The 18,921-nt window shown below is 33.3% G+C and overlaps 1 protein-coding gene across 49 annotated transcripts in view; it reads left to right on the forward strand.

The window, feature by feature from the left end:
• Window positions 1–18,921, forward strand: part of LOC143225498 (CUGBP Elav-like family member 2) — a 424,936-nt gene that overhangs the window by 200,212 nt on the left and 205,803 nt on the right. For all 49 annotated transcript variants that reach the window (XR_013013877.1, XR_013013878.1, XR_013013880.1 and 46 more), the window contains one exon: window positions 14,082–14,164. Coding sequence is in view for 41 of the 49 variants with exons in the window: in XM_076455017.1 (XP_076311132.1) it covers window positions 14,082–14,164 (83 nt within the window). In the remaining 8 variants the exon portion in view is untranslated. The remainder of the gene's footprint in view (window positions 1–14,081; window positions 14,165–18,921) is intronic.

Consider the following 18,921-nt stretch of genomic DNA (forward strand, 5'->3'; position numbering starts at 1 on the left):
CTATGAAGCGTACGGCATGTTTCAAGTGGCATGAACGTTTAAAGGATGGTCGACAGTCCATTGAAGACGATGAGCGTCCTGGACGTCCTTCCACGTCAACTGACGATCCACACGTCGACAAAATCAACACCCTGGTGCGGGCAAATCGACGTCTGCCTGTCAGGGAGCTTGCTGATGAGTGTGGGATATCAGTTGGATCTTGTTACGAGATTTTGACCGAAAAATTGAAGATACACCGCGTTGCTGCGAAATTCAGCCCTCAGAACTCGTGAGTTTTTGAACAAACACTCGATTACTGTTCTTCCCCACCCCCCCTATTCACCTGACCTTGCTCCTTGAGATATTTTCTTGTTCCCCAAACTCAAAAGACCCTTGAAAGGAAGATTTGAGACGATTCCCGAGATTAAGGCAAATGCGACGAAGGAGCTGGAGGACATTACAAAAGAAGCGTACCAGGACTGTTTCAACAAGTGGAAACACCGTTGGGATAAGTGTGTGCGTTGGGGAGGAGAGTACTTTGAAGGGGTCCCAGACCTGTAACTTCTAAATAAAGTACATTTTGTTTTATGACGTCAGTCCGCGTATTTTTTGAACAGCCCTCGTAAATCAGGTTACCAATCACTTTTACCGTCATCAAATTAAATTAGAAAAATCACATTAATATAATAATTAATCATGAATCTATTTTTTATTGTCATTATTAATCATTTTGCTTATTATCAATTTGTTTATATACATATGAATTGGAAACAAATCCGTAAACTTTCGTGTTTATTAGAATGCTGTCATTGAATGTGTTGTGCTAGCTCGGTCAGTGTATCACGTTTTTGGTTTAAAAAAAAAAAGAAAAGAAAGAAGAAAGATGGTATCGAAGGGTTTTTGTTCTTTTTTTTTTTTTTTGCTTTCGTCAAGCTCGTTATGTAACGAGTTGTTAACTTTCAGGAGTATTCTGTGGTGTTCTTACTGCATATGTGTCTGCGTGCGTGTTTTATAAGTCATATCGGACTATCTGCTGTGTCCACCGAGGGTATCGAACCCCTAATTCTATTATTATAAATACCGCGCGAGGGGACAGCGATATTAAAAAGTTCGAATGAACGATAGTTGATAACCAGAGGTTTGGTTGACTGAATAGAAGTATTAATCTGAGATGTAAATTTGTAATATTGCTGTAATTAACATAACAGATAGAAAACTGTTATGATACGTAGAAACGGATATTCGATACATTCAGCCTTTTTAATAATGAAAGTTTTTTAAGGGGATTGATGTGTTGACAAATTTTTATTTTTATGTATTTAATCTTAGTTTCGTATTCAATGTACTTAATATAAATAAAAAAGGTTTGATAAATCTTCGACAAATAAGGGGTATTACCTCCTATGGGTAGTAAATAACTGGGATGCACCACTTCTGTGTTACGTTTCTCACAGTTTAACGAATGTAAATTACTCCAGAAAAAAGGTGTTAATTTTGGTCTCTGTTTTTGTAACGTGGTGAAAGTAGCCCAAAGTGGCCTAAGAAACTAAACGTCAGGCCTGAAACTTCATCATCTGAACACTTCCCTAGCAACACCACAGTTAATCCGTATATACTACAATGCAGTAAACGTTCTTTAAAATTCGCGTATTAAAAATTGAAGCTTACTTGCTAGTTTGGTCGTTCATAGATCAAAATTTGTTTTATTTATATTAACTGTGGTCTTCGTTTTACCACAGAACGGGAAAGGGAGATATGCGTCGTTAGAAAAATGAAAGTATTTACATTGATTAAATGGTTTAAGTTGTAATCGGATGTTTTAGGATATCCACTGGAAATCTGTTTTCAGAGTGCTAATCTTCACAGTTTCACACTTTAATTTATCAGAATTTTTACCATTGCCAGGTATTGAATCTAACAGATGGAAAGATGGGCTACTTCTCATCGCGTATCGCGTTTTTTGTCTATATTTTAAACGACGATCCGAATCGGCGTGGCGTGCACGAAAACTACTACGTGTTTAGCAAGTGTGTACGTGTATTATCTAAATCTCTGCTCGACTCATTCCCCACAGATTGCTAGCTTGGGGTCCCTTATGGTGAAACGACCATTTATTTTCTCCGCTGTTACATACATAATTTGTAACTATTCTTTGAGTGGTGCGGTGATAGGTAAACGGATATTTGGGAGCGGTGGAGATCTGCAAGATAAATGGGAGATAAGATTGCCGCATATTCTTTTCATAATTTAACAAACTTTGGTTTGTAAAGACTGATAGTTGTATATAAAGCACAAAAATTGTGATGGGTGTCCAAGAATATATACAAATAAAAGCTTTTATAAGTTGGTAACGGCTAATGACCAGAATTGTCCCTCATTGTTATTTCATTTAATCAGAAACGTCGGAAGTATAGGGTTTAAATTTAAAAATGCCATGACTTGTTCGATCGACGTATTTTTATAGCGGTACTTCATGTAAGACAAAAATTTGTCAGTATTTATTATGAACCTTGTTTGTATGTATTTATCAGACGTTATTCAAAACTAAAGTGCTAATACGCACGTTTATAGCATAGATCAGCAAACGTTGTCTCTTAGAATTGTCATTATGAGAATTTTAATATCGTGTGTGCAGTAAACATGAGAAACACATCTACCTTGAAATCGAATTAAATAGTTGTACTTACGTTCATTTTTTATCTTTATTTAAAATTAAGCACAAGTAATAAGCGAAGATTGTATATTAGAGAGCACGTAATCTTCAAATATTATTCTTATATTTTGTATGAAAATTGATCTTGTTACAAACTTTTCTTTAAGCACAATACGCATTGATTTCTATGAATGTTCGCATGAAATATTGCATACTCAGTATCACACAAAAAATCAGAAGGCCTAATCTGGAAATTAATGAATTGGTAATAACTTGAGTAGTAAACTAAAAAAAAAAAACATTTTTAGTGTTAAATACAGTTTCACAGAAGATCGAATGGCGAATCGAGAATCTTCACAGTCTTTGAAGCTTTACAGAAAACTAAACTAGAAATGAAATTTCACAATCATTGTAGTTTTACAAAAAAAATAAATTTCGATATGGGTGTAGTTTTGATAGCTATAGGAGGTTTACAGAATGTTACTTGTTAAAATGGAGCATACTGTAGTTTGATAGCTCCTTATTTGAATCCATTTTATTGTTTAAAAATAAGAAGGGAAACATCCGATGTACTTCTTAATTATAACTGTTTTGCGTATAAAAGAGCTGTAACAGCAACTACAATACTTAAGAAAAGAGGAACTTATTTCAAATGAATCGTTTGTCGTTGGAAAGAGCAAGAGTAAATTTGAAATGAGTTAATATGCTCTGGTAAAAACTCAGTACCTTTAAAAATATAGAAAATCGCCCATGTGGTACCTCCAGAAAACAACTGGAATTACTGAATAGAAAAGAACTAAATGCGCTGTCTTTTGTATTGTTTTGTGTCGAAAAAAAGGAAGCGGTGATTTCCCAAAAATAAAGGATGAAATTTGCGTCTGTGCTTTGTATGAAGAATGTAATATGGAAAGGAGTTTTATGACTACAAGTAAATATTTCTGCATAACCTGTTGGAAAAATTTATTATGTTATCTGGTTATACTACTTTTTGTAACATGGAAAGTACGTTTGACTTGCTTTATTTAAACTTTTGATGCATAGTTGTTAATCATGTGGACAAGTGAATAACCCGGATGTCATGGGGTGAGCTTCTATTCGTGCTCGAATTATACGGTTTAAAAATCGAAGACATTATGGTAATTAATTATTTAGCATTTGAAAATATATCTAGTGGCATAGCGGTATATTTGTGGACTTGCAAGGCTAGAAACCTGGTTTCGATACCCGAGCCGATACAGAGCCGATTATGTATCTTTTTAATTACAAAACAATAAACCGTTTGAAAATTAGTGTCTTCCATTTGCCCTGTGTTAAAGATTGAGAATCTGTGCCCTGTTTAATGACTGGGTATTAACTGTTTGGTATGCACTTGTAATGAAAAATATGTAAGTAATGGTAAAAACGTCAAACCTGCCCTGTCTAAAATGTTTTTGTCATACTGTTCTGGAGTCAAAATAATTTCGTATAATTTATTTGTACACTGTTGCGTCAGTCACTCGTTGTATGGTTCAGTTCAATTAACAAGATAAGTAACAATTTGCTTGACAATTTTAATGTAATGTTCGTTCGTGACAGTGACAATTAGAGTTATGAAAGGGATTAGCCGTTATTAGCTGTCTTAAAGTGCTGGTTTTGCAGCGTTTATTTCTATGTTTTTACTAGGTAACGATCGCTGCCTTAAGTCTGTCAAAGCCGGCTATAAAACATGTTATAGATTCGATGGTCACTGTGGCTATTCTTTCACTCTCCGTTCGAAGCTAACTTTTCACGAGACGACCAATAAAGCTTCATTTCCACACTAATGGAGTCGTGGCGTTGCCTCGTTACTCTCTAGTCTGAGTCATTTCTCCTTTAATTGCTTCGTTGATGCACGTGAAGTGTCATGTATCAATTTTCGATATCAAGCTGAAGTTTCGACTTTATTATTCGTAATGCTTATAATGTTGTTAGGTAATATATTATCGACTTTGTATGAAAAGGAGAATGTATTGATTATTTACCTGAATATACATTGATTTTACATAGTTACGTGTGAACACACGCACGAACTTGAAAGTATGTACTAAATATTAGTGTGAGATCTTGTTAAAAGTATTGGAAAACTTCTATTTACATAAATACTTTCCAAAGTAAATCAAATTGGAAAATGGGTAGTCTACAGCATTTGTTGGCAGGAGAAACAGTAAATTGTGAACAAATCTTTTTTTTTTTCATATTAAATAAATACTGGTATAAGTACGTACGTGTGGCTTTCAAAATTATCAATGCTAGATGTCCAAGCTTATTCACAGCGTTATGTAAAGAGGTGGGCATATTTTCCCCTGTCTGAATTTTTTGCTGCTTTCTTTTATTGTCTCATCACCCCTTTTCCGCCGTGACACGATTAAACCCATTGGAGCGTAGCGACTCAGAACCGGGAAACTAAAGCAGAAGTAATTAAGTCAGCCTACTTAATTGAATCCATACAGTCTGGCGCTGGGAATTAGCATATATAGAAGTTTCACTCTGTATATGCCTCAAGCAATTTGTACAGTTGATTTTTAACTGGTAGTTGGCGAAACCCATATCTTTATTACTCTACGGAAGGTAATGCATTTGGTGGCATTCGTTTTGCCATTGTCAGATTAACCCTTGTTATTTTACTCATCGCGATGTACATTTCTGGTACGTCTAGTGAAGAATCGGGGCTTGCTCTTCATTTAACACTCCTACGAAAAGTGGGGCCTAATAGGCCCCAGAGCAACTTGAAAGGTTATTAATATTAGGCTAATAATTTTGTATTTAAATGAAATTGCCATTTAAATCCATTAATGAATGGATTAACGAGATTCCCACTGTCCCTATCTACTATCTAGCGAAACCACAGCCAGGGGAACGGGCTTGAAGAAATCAGGACTAGAAACGTCTTTTCGTAGGAGTGTTAAAGGAAATGTTATTTGAAAGTTATGATTTAAAGTTGAAACAGTTGAAGATCTTTTTTTTTTCTTTTTTCTATTATGTAAGCTTAGGTAAATGTCATTACTTGGTTAGAAGTGTTGTAGTCTTGAATGTTAGGTTTGAAACTAAATAATAATGTATAAGATGTCATTTTTTCATTAGATTAATTGATTTTTTATTTCATGTGTAAAATATAAGTTGTATGTCTGCATGTAATAGAAAATAATCTGACATGTGAAGAAGTTATAATTTTGGTTGTGATGGGGATCTGAGAGAGACTGATATTTCTCACAAGAATCATTCTGTGTGCGCTAGCAGAGAACGTAAATATATAAGTACATGGTCGATAAGTCGTATATGGACAACTGGAACTGCATAGTTCATTCGTGGATCTTAAAGATATGATCCAAATAAAGGGTATAGCAGGTTTAAATACAATATAGGTAATAAATGTTAGTTGGGCAGTGCAAAATATGGATGATATAAAAGTACTATTCATAAATCTTTGAAAAAGTTTTAAAAGGCACAAGAAAACTTATATTCAGAATACTTTATAAAAAACAAATAGATCTGTTAGGTAAAACAAAAGTTGCCTGAACAAATGAACCCTTCACAATAATATATATTCTAAGGTATGGTTGACGGTGTTTCAAGAGTTTTGATTGTTAATTATTGAAGTATTTAGAGTGAATATAAATTGCCAAAGTTTCTGATTTTGTCACATCTTATTAAAACTGTATTTTCATTATTGCTGTTTTGTTTCGAGAAGCAAATATTCGAAAGGAAGACCATTTCGGAAGACTAATATAAAAATATTAAAACTACTGGATTTTCTTACACCGCCCAACGATAAGGATTAAGAATGAAATGCAGAAAACTCGTGTAAAGATAGTTTTGTGTGTTGGTAAATTAAAACAAGTGATACTGTTTATATCGCAGGCTTTCAGCTATATTATTTGGAGTTTAGTATATGACATACTGATTTCGGAAAAAAAATGCATAATCTATTAGAGTGATACGCTTGTTTAAAGTTCTTACTGAAAGTAAAATATGCTGAAGACTTATTTCACATATTAAAACAGATAATTTCTAAACCTTCAAGATATCAAGTAACCCTAATCTTAGTTTTTGTTTGAGTAACTAAAAATGTTAGTATTTAACTTTTTCGTATGGTATCAAACAATTCTGTATTTATTCAATACTTTTATAATTTATGCTCTGACTTCCAACTTAAGTTGACAGAAATATTTGTCTGCACTGTGTACATACAAATGTAGTAACCCTGTAAGTGTTTGGTATAAAATGGTACAGTACTTTACATAAATGTTTGCTTAAAGTAATCGTGCCTAATTATTTTATTTCCAAATGAAGTTTCATAGTTTTGTGTTGTATTTTATGGAACCCCGAAAAATTCACATTCTTTCTTATTTCATTTGTATTATATGTAGTTAAAGCCTTCATATCAATAAAATAAAGACGGTTCATTTACACCAGTGGTTTCCAACCTTTTTTATGTCCCGCACCTCCAAAAAATTTTAATGTTCTTGCACCACTCACACTCTTTATTTATTTAAGAATAAAGGTGAAGGTGACCAAAACAAATGTTATCTCGCACCCCTGGTTGGGAACCACCGATTTACACGCAGGTTCAGTTTCCCCCGGTTGTTAGAGTGCAAATAACTTTTTGATTAGCTTTGCTTTAAAAAAAACAAACAGATTTACACTGAAAAGACCAATGTATCTCTACCAGGCAATTCCGACATAGACAATTTTGGCACGAAAACAAGTCGTGAAAATAAAAAAAGAAAGCATGGAACATGCAAAATAATATATTTATTTCAAAACACCCATGTGTTGGTTGACAAACAAATGAATAGTTCACGAAAACCACAAATTGTACTTTCCTCGCTGAAAAAATAAGCAAAAGACAAATTTCAAATAGTTAATTTCTCTCTTTGGGAATGTCTAAAGAGTATCTTTGTACTAAATCTCACATAAGGTGGTTGAAACAAGGTTAAATAATTGACCAAAACTTCGAAAATTGTTGGTTTATTTAATCTTTTGACGACTAAGAGTGCATATCCCAAATTTTGTATGTATATATATGGGACCTGTAAAATGTATTTTTTACCCAATTCCATGTAAATTGGTCGAAATACTGGTAGTAATTGTATTAAAAAAAAAGCGTCTAAAATTATACTATGTGGCATATTAACCCCCATATGAGCGAATTCTCAATAGCCGAGGTACTTGAAATACTTTTAGGCAGGATTAGAGTAAATTAATCTATGACACCTTTTTTGTTACTTGTATTTTTGTGCATCATCAATAATAAGCTTAGGGCGTCCATAATCGATTTTATTACCCATCAGAATATTCACCAGCCTTCACTCAAATTGAAATTCTTTAAGGCAAGTTTAGGGTAAATTTAAGCTTATAAATCTTGGGTTATAATCAAATAATCAGTCGAAAAGGTCTGTCCTCCTGAGTTGAAAGCTGTCGTTAGATCTTAAATCGGTCAAGAAATCCCAGAAGCTATAAGCTCAAAGTACTTACATTTTGTGAGCTGCTAAGCCGCGTCCAAAAATGGGGAAGTCCACCAGTTTTAGTTTCTTGATATGTGGGACCTGTAGAAAGGTATCTATGTACCAGATCTCATGTGAATTGGCCGAACTATGATCGAGTTATTGACCCTAAACAAAGAAACAATTTTTTTTTCGTCAACTCTGACGCCCTACCACTCAAATACCTTAAAAAAGGAAAAGAATAAGGTGCGTTGGCTAATTGGATCAAATTTCAAGTTAATTCGCGGAGAACTGAAGAAATGACGGTTGTTTAAGAAGTTTGAAGTAGTAAGAAAAAGAAAACAGCATGTCACTATGTGAGAGACAATTGTTGGTTATGCTGCAGGACTTTATTTCAATTTAGATGACGTTTAAAAATGAATGAGAGGTTTGACAGTCTTGTTGAATTTGTAAAAGTATTGAAATATTCATTATAATTTTGCTATATATTTGTTTATAAATAGTGAGGTATAATTTGTTGATAAAATGACAAGTTTAACGATATAGTTTTATGGAATAATTATGTCTTTCAAAATATTTGTTTTTACTTTTTAAGGATAAAAACTGAGATTGAAGGTGTAACAAATAACAATGTGAACAATGCTTGAGAATTTGGCAGCTCTGGATTTAAAAGAATATATCGTTTAAGTTTCATGTCAGAACCTGCCTTGATTCATACATACTTTTAACAAATTTCTATTAACGTGAAGAAGAGTGTTGCGCATCAACTTTACGAATCAAGTGGATTGACCTACACTTTGGCACTAAAAGTTTTACTAAAATATGCGTGTTCCTCTGTATTGTTTTTTATCCCACTTTCCTAATTTACTAATTTTTATATTAATTCCTCTTTTATTGTGAAATAGTAATGGACCTGGTTTAATAACATCCACTGTTGTGGGCTTTGATCTCAGACTTTTCGAGCTATAAAAGTCGTTTCTTGAGGTTCGTAAAGGTCTTAAAAACATTTTGTTTTATCTAGATTAGTTGCATATCGCTTTGTAACAACACAAAATTAAAGTTAATTGCAGCATTGCTTCAAATAAATTGACGTTTGTGTGTGATATTTTCTTTGTACCTGTGGTATCTTTGCATCCCGTTACCTTCGATACAAGTTTGATTGAATTATTCAGTTGTTGAAGAAACGTATTTAAAGTTTCATTCCTGTTGCATTTGACAAATAATTAATTCAGTCTTACAAATTATATAAATAAAAGGACGACGGACAACGTTTTGTGTTTAATCATATTGAATCCAAACTTTTAAATAAGTGAACTTTATTTTGACACATAGTTGATTTGGGTTTATTGTATACGAGTTTATGTGGATTTTTGTTTGAATAGTTATTATTTTGTATATTAATAGTACTTTTCTTTTCAAACATTTTATTATTTTTTACGTGTCTCAAGAATACTTCATTTATGTTTTCATAGGAGTATTAAATGTCGATGATTGTTATGTTTACTAGTCTTAAATGCTACTAGCTCTGGTGGCATATCACATACAATCCATTGTGTAACTTTGTGTTTGATAACGCATAAACACTAACTGTGACGGTTACAGAGTATCAACACTTCTCAGGGAGTAATATCAAGTTGTATTTAATGATTTATTTTTATTCGTATACAATACTTTTTAGGCTAATTTCGTGGTCATATATCATAAATAGTTATGTTTGGAGCAGTCATTTTGAATTAATCCATAATTGAAAAGTAAGTATAGGGAATATTATTGCGATTTAGACTTCAGACTTTGTGGCTAGGGCGCTCTACTTGTATTCCGAGGGTCGCGGGTTGAAATCCCTGTCACACCAAACATGCTCGTCCTTTCTACCGTGGGGGCGTTATAATTGGACGGTCAATCCCACTATTCGTTGATAAGAGTAGCCCAAGAGTTGGCGGTGGGTGGTGATGACTAGTTGCTCTTCCCTGTACAATGCTAAATTAGGGACGGCCAGCGCAGATTGCCCTCGTGTAGCTTTACGCGAAATTATAAAAAAAATAATTAATACGTCTGTGTCGAACAGAACTTGCTAGGATTAAGAATTTTTAGATAGTCAATATCAAGTAAATCTAACTGAACATCCAGAGCTGTGACATTTTTCTGATCACATGTTGTCATCATGCTTTTATCTTGGTCATCGAAGAATGTTATTTTAATGCTGGAATAGTCTGAGGAATTTTATCTGTGAGTATGGTAACTGGCAATTACAATGAGAGTAATTTTAAATGTATAGTCCCACTATCTGAAGAAAAATAAAACTTTTAATATTTCAGAGTTTACTTTTTCAACAGTTTCATTTTTAAAAGAATATTTCTTGAGATTGCACTACCTGTGTGATTTCTTCCAGTGTTTAAGTAATAATTGATCAGATGGGTAGTTCGGAATTAACATCGATTTAACCTTAGCGCAGCCAGTAAATGTAAAAAGACATCAATCATGATGCTTAGAATTCTCTCTTTTAGGATTCTTTTTAATAGCAAATGACTTAGTTCTTATTCGAGAATACTTTCCCGTCTCTCTCTCTCTGTTTTTTGAAAAGAAACCTAGAAATTAACGATTCTTTACAAACAATTTTGTAATGTTGTGGCTCGTTTTTCTTGTGCGTAATATTAATGATGAAAATAACATTTTTCTCAGCCCGAACTATTTAATTGGATAATTTTCTGTTTAATATAAAATGAAATTAATTTGTAGCGAAACTGTTGATAGTAAAGGTTTATACATTCACTTAAGTTCTATACTCGGAATAGACGTACACTGTTCATGTGACGATCAATTTATCACAATATCCGTGTAGTATGTAATCTCATCGATCTTGCTAATGTCGACAACAATTCACTTGTCATTCTAAGTATCGATTAGGGAAAAAAAGGAGGAGGAATTTATTGCGTGGAATATGAGCATATTTTCATCGTTACAGACGTTTGGATTTGTCCCAACGTTTGATTTTCAATAATATAACTCAAACTGTTTACAATGCTGCATCATTTTATTTTATGGTAACAGACCTTTAATTCTTGACATTTTTAGAGACTTCTTGTTTACTGTTTGAGAAGAGCCTACTTAGATACTTTTTCTCAGTTTATTCTAATATTTTCCGACTTTGCTTTCCGTTGAGTTTTGCCTTATTTTTATTTTAAAGCCTAAATCAGAAATGTTATAGAATACTGACATTAAATTGGACAAAATAATTAAAGGAAATTTTGATGCCCACACACTTGTTTTTTTTTTGTTTTTTTTGTCAAACTGGCTAATACTCGATTTATTAAAGAGTAAATTTGTATTCGCTATTCACTGTTAATTTCGAATTAGTGTCGCTGTATAAAGCTGTTAGATCACTTCTTTTGTCATTGATATTACAGGTTGTTTCATATTAGATGAGGTATATTAAGTTTATTTGCTATGTTTCAGAAGTTTCTAATTCGAGGTTCGGGCTAGTATGTACTTTAAAGGATGTAACTAGTCATTTGGATGAAGTTCCTCCACCGCTGCGATTTTATTATTTCGGTATTTAGATTACAACGTAAAACATTCATATGACGTGGAATTCCTTTACCTGACCTAAGTTTTGAAATTGTACATTCTATAAACCGTCTACGATGTCTTACGTGACTGTTTATACCTAGTTGATGATTCCTTTAGAACTTTACATCTTGTTATAACAAATAACCTCACAGAGAATGCTTTCCACGATTCATTTTCGAGAATGTTTGCTATCAGAACTCTCTAAACATTCTCTTAATTCTATTCATTTAAATTTATGATTGTCCTGCATTAAAATATGAAATTTCAAATTAATTTGTCAACGTGTGTGAACTGTTGTAAAAACAGGTATTTTGCTTTTTATCGGTTGCTTGTATCAATAGCTGTCATCGTATAGTCAGTAACCTTGTGTTAAGAAAGTAATGGAGCATTTATGTTCAAAATGGTTCTCTATTTCACTTGTTAACTCGAAAGACTTGGAGATTTAGTCTGCATCCTTTGTTTGGTTGTTCTGAAGTTTTAAACATTTTCATAAAATACTTTATAAAATCACTTTCTGAATTTGAATGTTGTCATATTGAATTGTGTAGGCTGTTTTAATATTTTAGCCGCTTATTGTTTCATACTTTATAGCAGTGCATTCAGTTTATTTACTTATATTCTCATGTACTAAACTATGTGTGTTATTTTATTAACTTGTTAGGTAATTTCTTGCTCTACAACATTACACTTCGCCCTGTTGCTCGTAGTAGCATGTTTTACGCTAGATGAATCCCTTGTTGTGACTTTGTGGTAATGTATCAGCTGACATTTGAGTATTATAATGTAGATGTACGTAGCGTTTTAGAGAAGCATTTGTCATCGTACAATCTAGCTGATGAAGTTTGGTGTTAAAAAGAAGCAGGGATTTGTGATGAACAGAAGATAAATCTGAAATGCTTTTTTTTGTAGCTTGTGATTTTGAATATGAACTGGAGAAATTAAGAGGAATGTAAAAAAAATAACTGTTTACATATTTTTATCCCAGATTTTTGGCCTATATATATATTTCGTTTTCTCTGTTATTGAATATTTCATACACATCGTATGGAGGTGGGGAGGATAAGTTTTATAAAAATATCTTCTACCTACAAAGGTTCTTCACATGCAACGGGAAACGTTAACAAAAATCAAATCACGGCTCATTTCTCTGATTGGAAATGCTATACAGTTGACTTGCTGCGATAAAAATACAAGTATAAGGTATTACCTTTGCGTAGAAACACTTTTTTTTTTTTTTTTGTACGTTTGCCACGGCTTCTCAGATCTGGAATATAAATACTATTCTATGAACAGTTGTTGATAAACAGTGATTATAATTATGGTACAAAAAATTAGTTCAGAATAATTTAAAGAATGAATCAGGAATACATCGGGGTTTGTTTTTTGTTTGTTTGTTTTTTTAAATTAGTAGCTTTAATGTACGAGGTCTGACAAATGTGCCATCTTAGCATACTGCACATATATAAATATCAACGCTCATTGTAATGACTTCTTCCACTAACACGATATTTTGGGACAGGTTAACCATTGTAAATATTATATAGACTAATATGAGCAGTGTGATTTAAGTCGGAATATATGTATAACAAAAATACAGCAGTTCCGTCTCCCATCAGTAAAAGTTTGCATTAAACAAAATAACTATTGAATTATGACTCTATCGAAAACAACTATGTAGATTAGTGTTATAGGTACTAAACAAAATACTTGGACTTTTTGATTTACAAGGCGATAATTGAGTTACTCGTGTGTTTGTATCAGGTTATCCTCGGTAAACAGACCACTAATCTTGCAAACATTTCGGCAACAAACAGACAGTTTAAAATTTAAAAAAAATTACCAAGAATAATGTTTGTGAATTTTAATAACTAAATATTGAGTGGGAATTTAGATCCATATGCGTATTTCATGGAAGTATAACCGCACAAGTCTCGGTAATAACTTCATGCCGCTCCGAACTCAAAAAATCTGGTTTTCTTGGGTTGGTATATTTTTACTCTTCTGCTTACGAATTAGTATAGCTTTAGATTTCGAAAATGGCGTGTAGGGTTCGAATTTTTGCGATACCTCTATAGATAACCGCAATTTGAGCTGTTAACGTGTTATTCGACTGACAGTCAATCTCTTGCGTGTTTTGTGGGTGATAGGGTGCTGCTGATTGACTACCTTCCTTCTGGTCAATAGTTCGAAATTAGGAACGCCAACAAACAGCGTTAATACTTTTATCATAAATGCAAATACGTGACAAAACGTAAGAGTAAACTGAGGGAGTGTATTGGTAATTAGCATGCGTTGATAGATCGATTTAGACTACAATTTCCTTTTATCGTTTATTGCATGTTCCTGTTGAAGAATCAGTCTTTTGACTGAGTTTACATTTGGTGTTTAAGTCATTCCTGTTTGTATATTCTTTTTCTTAGGTTGCTGCTTTGTCACTTTTTATACCCGTAAGGCGGCTTTGGAGGCACAGAACGCCCTACACAATATCAAGACATTACCGGGGGTGAGTAGATTGTCTTATGTGTTCTTTGTCGTAAATGTGTGTGTGTGTGTGTGTGTAATATATATGGACGTAAAACATGCTCCTGTTTTATCGAATGGTAAACGTTACAGTTTCTGTGAAAATTTGATGTATTCGTTTTTCATTCGTGCTTGCACGTTAACAATTTGAGTGCTCACTAGAGCCATAACCAGTAAAAGGTTGCAGTGTGTTCATTGCTTTTTTCTTTTTTGCTATTTACATATGTGTTAGAAGAAAATATATTTTAAAAAATCAGTAAATCTGACAGCCGTTTGTGGGTGAATAGTTTATTTAGTTGTGTTGAGTTGGTTGAGCATTTGTGTCTTCCCATGGCGAACGTGTCAAGCCATACGGCTACACATGATGTATGTTTGGTACTGATTATATCAGCAGTTCTGCAGTGTTTGAGCCAGAATTAAGTTATTCTGAGGTTTTTGTAATGACTTTTGTAAATCCTTCAGACTAAAATACGTTAATCTAATCAGTTTCCTTGACCGAATCCTAATAAGTGACGCTTTGCGCGCGCACATTCACAAGTCATTACTCGTTTCCACAGTTGTCTGGAAAACATCTTACCAAACGTTACCATGTGTACAAGTAGAGAAGATTTTGTAGGGAAGAGTTTATTTTTTCACTTTCCTCCACTATTAATGAAGTGAAATTACAGTCAAATTCTGTGGAAGAAGAAATTTTGTTGACTACAATAAAAGTTTCGATTTTTTAAATATTTGTATATAATGAGTAGATATTGACATTGTAATCCTCAGAGTACTTTCACCAACTTCACAATTCACAATAGCTGAATTTCCACAAATTCTCTATTTTCGTTTGCTAAAAAGAAAATTTTACGCAACTTGGTTACTGTTAATTGCTTTTCATTGTCAGGGAGTACTGTTAATTAACTACAATATACAAATAATTAGAAGAATTCAGAACTTCCTATCTAGAAATGATATAAAATATCTTATAAATTCGAAATGTTTTGTTAATTTTTTCTTTTGCACCGTTGCTTTGCTGTCTAATTAGTTTTCAGAACCTTATAAAAGTGGAAAATGTTTCAGAGTTGTACTACATAATATACTGTATAGAATTATTTTTAAAAATTAATTTCTGGCCACTCCGACATACTTCAACTAATTTTGATAACGTATTGGTTTACCGAAACAGAAAACACGTATTGTATTCATGCATCTCTGTTAGAACAATTTTGGTTGAAAACGAAAGCTAAAGAAGTCTGAGCATGTGGAAAACGTCAAAAGAATTAAGTTACACGTTTTGTTTTCAAGTGTGAACATGAGGTACATTCAAGCCAGAAATCACACTCTAGTCATATAATATTTGCATGTGATGTTTTAGTTTCTTCATTGGTATTTATCACAAGCGGGTTTAAACCATTGACTGTTATTCGTGCCGCTGTACTGTAATATTGTATTATTTGACGAGTTTCAAACGCCGTAAAGAAAGTTTGAAGAAGTACAGGAAGATGATGAAAAATCTACCAGGATAACCAGTCTTGTCGGACCGAAGAAAACAAAGGTAAAATGTTTGTTCGTTTTTGTAATTACATTAATCTGAACTGTGTTAGACATGTCTTTCAAATCTTCGTAAGATCTTTTCCCAAGTGATTGAATTCTTAAACTTTAAATTGCATGTATTGTGTTTTTGTTTCATAACAGTTTTCGTGTTCTAAGAATGATTTTGTCACCGAGAACCTTTTGGACAGCGTTGTTTCCCTGAACTTATCTACCTTTGGCTTTTTTTATTTGTTATCAATTACTATTCATCAACGACAATTATATATTTACAGACTTTCTCTTTGTCTATCCATACAAGACCTTCTGGTCTTAGTGTGCATATATTTCGTGAGTAAAGTACTATCATTAAGGAAACAGTTAGTGGTAAAAGTTTTGCACGTTTACTTTTATCGTATGCACCATGTTTATGTATTATTACAAAGCTGAAAATAAAGTTCCAGAAAGAAGAGTTAGACACCTAATGTTGGTTGTGAAATAAAATACATCTCCATACATTATTGCAAAAACAAACACCAAAAACCTTTTAATAGAAACAGGTGAATAGTGCAACTTGCATTGAGGCTATATTCTGTTTTATAACTGAAATATCAAATACGTTTGTATACTATAGAAACTATGTACGTTATGGATACTGCTTTACTTATCCTATATCTGTAATGTACCATGGATATAAGTAACGTTTATAAACCACTAAACTTCTCTAGCTATTATGAGTAAAGGCATACTGTTAGAGCTAGTGGAAAGCGCACCTTATTGTACCTACTTTTGTGTAAAGTAACACCATTTTAGAGTTAGTAAGCACACTAGCAAAGTGAAGAAAATATTGCTTGGTTTAAAGTTATATGCTGATCCGTCTTAAGAATTTTGGAAAAGAAATGTTATACATATTGCTTAAATTTATTGAAGTGTTATTAATAAGTGGATTTAATTCCCCATTTGTGGCACTGTGGTTAGGCATAACATTGTGATTTTTACTAAATTTAACGTAAGTGATTATTGATGCTCTCAAAATTGGTGCTAATATTTTACACGATAAACACGACTCTAACTTAAAGAAGTACAGTTAGTTAATCTACAAATTATGCGACGTGTCTGAATACAACACATGAGGGTATGTACTAATTTGGGATGTTTACAGTATTTGCGTTTTTGTAGTAATTATTTTATACTGTTGTTACTTTCTGCCATTTTTCACCTTTTTGTATGTATTATAAAATGGTTGGGATAAAATGTATTTCCAAATATTAAGACCCATTATTAAATGATTCAAACTGAGTGAGTGGGATTTTAGAACTGCCGATAACGTGATGAATCTAGATAACAGCGGTAGGCAACTGAGTACATCGTGAACATTAACATGAAGAAAAGAGTTAAATTATGCATTTGTTCATCTCTCACCACCACGTTGTTCATGGTTGATATGCCTCTTTGAAAAACGAGAGCTCTTTCAGAGAGGGTTTAAATCGTGAACATAAATGAAAGCGAGAATGAGACATGATTAGATTCGGGGATTTGTTATTGTCTAAGTCTAGCGAGAGATGGCATCAAAATTGCAGCCGAGAACAATTTGCATGAGGAGTGAGTCATGATGTGGTTATTAGTTTCGTGTGGGAAGAAGACGTATCTTTTTGGTTTGTTTGTATAGATAGGTGTCATAAGAATTTATGGAAGGTGATTTGTCCTATTTTACAGTTTGTGCTTTATCGGATTACGAACAGCGGTGCTTGAGGCATCTTCAAGTCGCTACAGGATGGGAAAGTCGTAAAGATGGTTTTGGATATATAAAGTGGGGCGTCAAAGCCAGCTTCAAGTAGGATGAATTTCCTAACAGGCAATAACTGTAATCTGTCGCCACTGTCGATTTGATGTAAATATAGGCGTAGCATTGGGAACGTGCTCGCCATGAAAACTGCGGCAAAGATGAGAGTATTGAACTGGTATAAAGTTTCGAAAATGTCGATATTCATGGAAACTCAAACACAGAAAGAAGAAGAAAAAAAAAGAGTACAAAGACGTTCCCTGTAGATATAGCGGCTGTAATAGGATTTGATCAGTCGTATTTTATCAAAGCATGTAACTAACAACAGTTAACAAAAACGTAGTGAATGGGAACTACTTAATTAGTAATTGACACTGACCTACTTTTTAAGTGGAGCGACGTATGGAATTGTTTGCCATGCAGATGATAATTGTAATATCTGATATTGCTGTTGCCAGTTCAAATTGTGATTCCACGTAAACATTACATAATACTGACCTTTACGTGCATTATTCATTCAGATATGTAGCTTCCAATGTTCGTTTTTTCTTCTTCTGTTTTTTACGTTCTGTATTATACTGTGTACCATATGTCTCTTACCTCTGAGGCTTCTACTTGTGGACTTTATAATTTTTAAGTTTCGCAGATCGAAAAGCGTGCTCTTTAACACCCTAGCTCCCACACAACTCACTGGTGGGTCGTGATAGTCTTTCGGTTCAGACCCATACTATCCACCGGTGAATCGTGCTCTGTTTTCTTTTTGAAGGGTCATTGGCTGGGATACAATGGCTGCATATACACTTTCCTAAAAAAGTAATTGTAACATGACAAGTGGGACACTGGAAAGTATCGGCAAAATAGGCTTGGGAGCCAATCGTGGATTCCTGCTTCAAGCTTGTCAACATCTGTGTGTGCAGTTTGGTCGATTAGACCTTTAAAATCTCCTATCAATTTAACCGCAACCAACAGCTGTTTAAAAGGGAAATAGTAAAATATTTTGGAATCTGTAATATCTTCTTGAAATATTTTATTTTTAAGTATTTGAATTATAATACTCATTTAAATATAGAACAGTAGTATGTACCATTGTAACTTATTCTTTTGTATTTTTGTGTATTTGAGCTTTGTCCCAAAGAATGAATATTAACATCTAAATTTATGTCACTTAAAAAACTGAATATATAAAACATATATACAAAAAGTGAGAGAAGGGTTTGGTGGAGACGTTGACTGAACTTCAATTGAAAGATAGACTTTACATTCTTCTAAGAGTTTACATTGGGAATGCACTCAACTGTGTATATCGATTTAAGTTTCACATGCTGTTTTTATAGAAAGTACTGCAACCTGGTTTACACAATTGCAGAGAATATAAAGCAAAACTGCAATTGTTTCATGTACACTGAGTTGTTTTTTTTTTTCCTTTTCTCTCTCTCCCTATAACA

This window comes from Tachypleus tridentatus, chromosome 9 (genome assembly GCF_004210375.1).
Source record: "Tachypleus tridentatus isolate NWPU-2018 chromosome 9, ASM421037v1, whole genome shotgun sequence".
Classification (NCBI taxonomy): domain Eukaryota; kingdom Metazoa; phylum Arthropoda; class Merostomata; order Xiphosura; family Limulidae; genus Tachypleus; species Tachypleus tridentatus.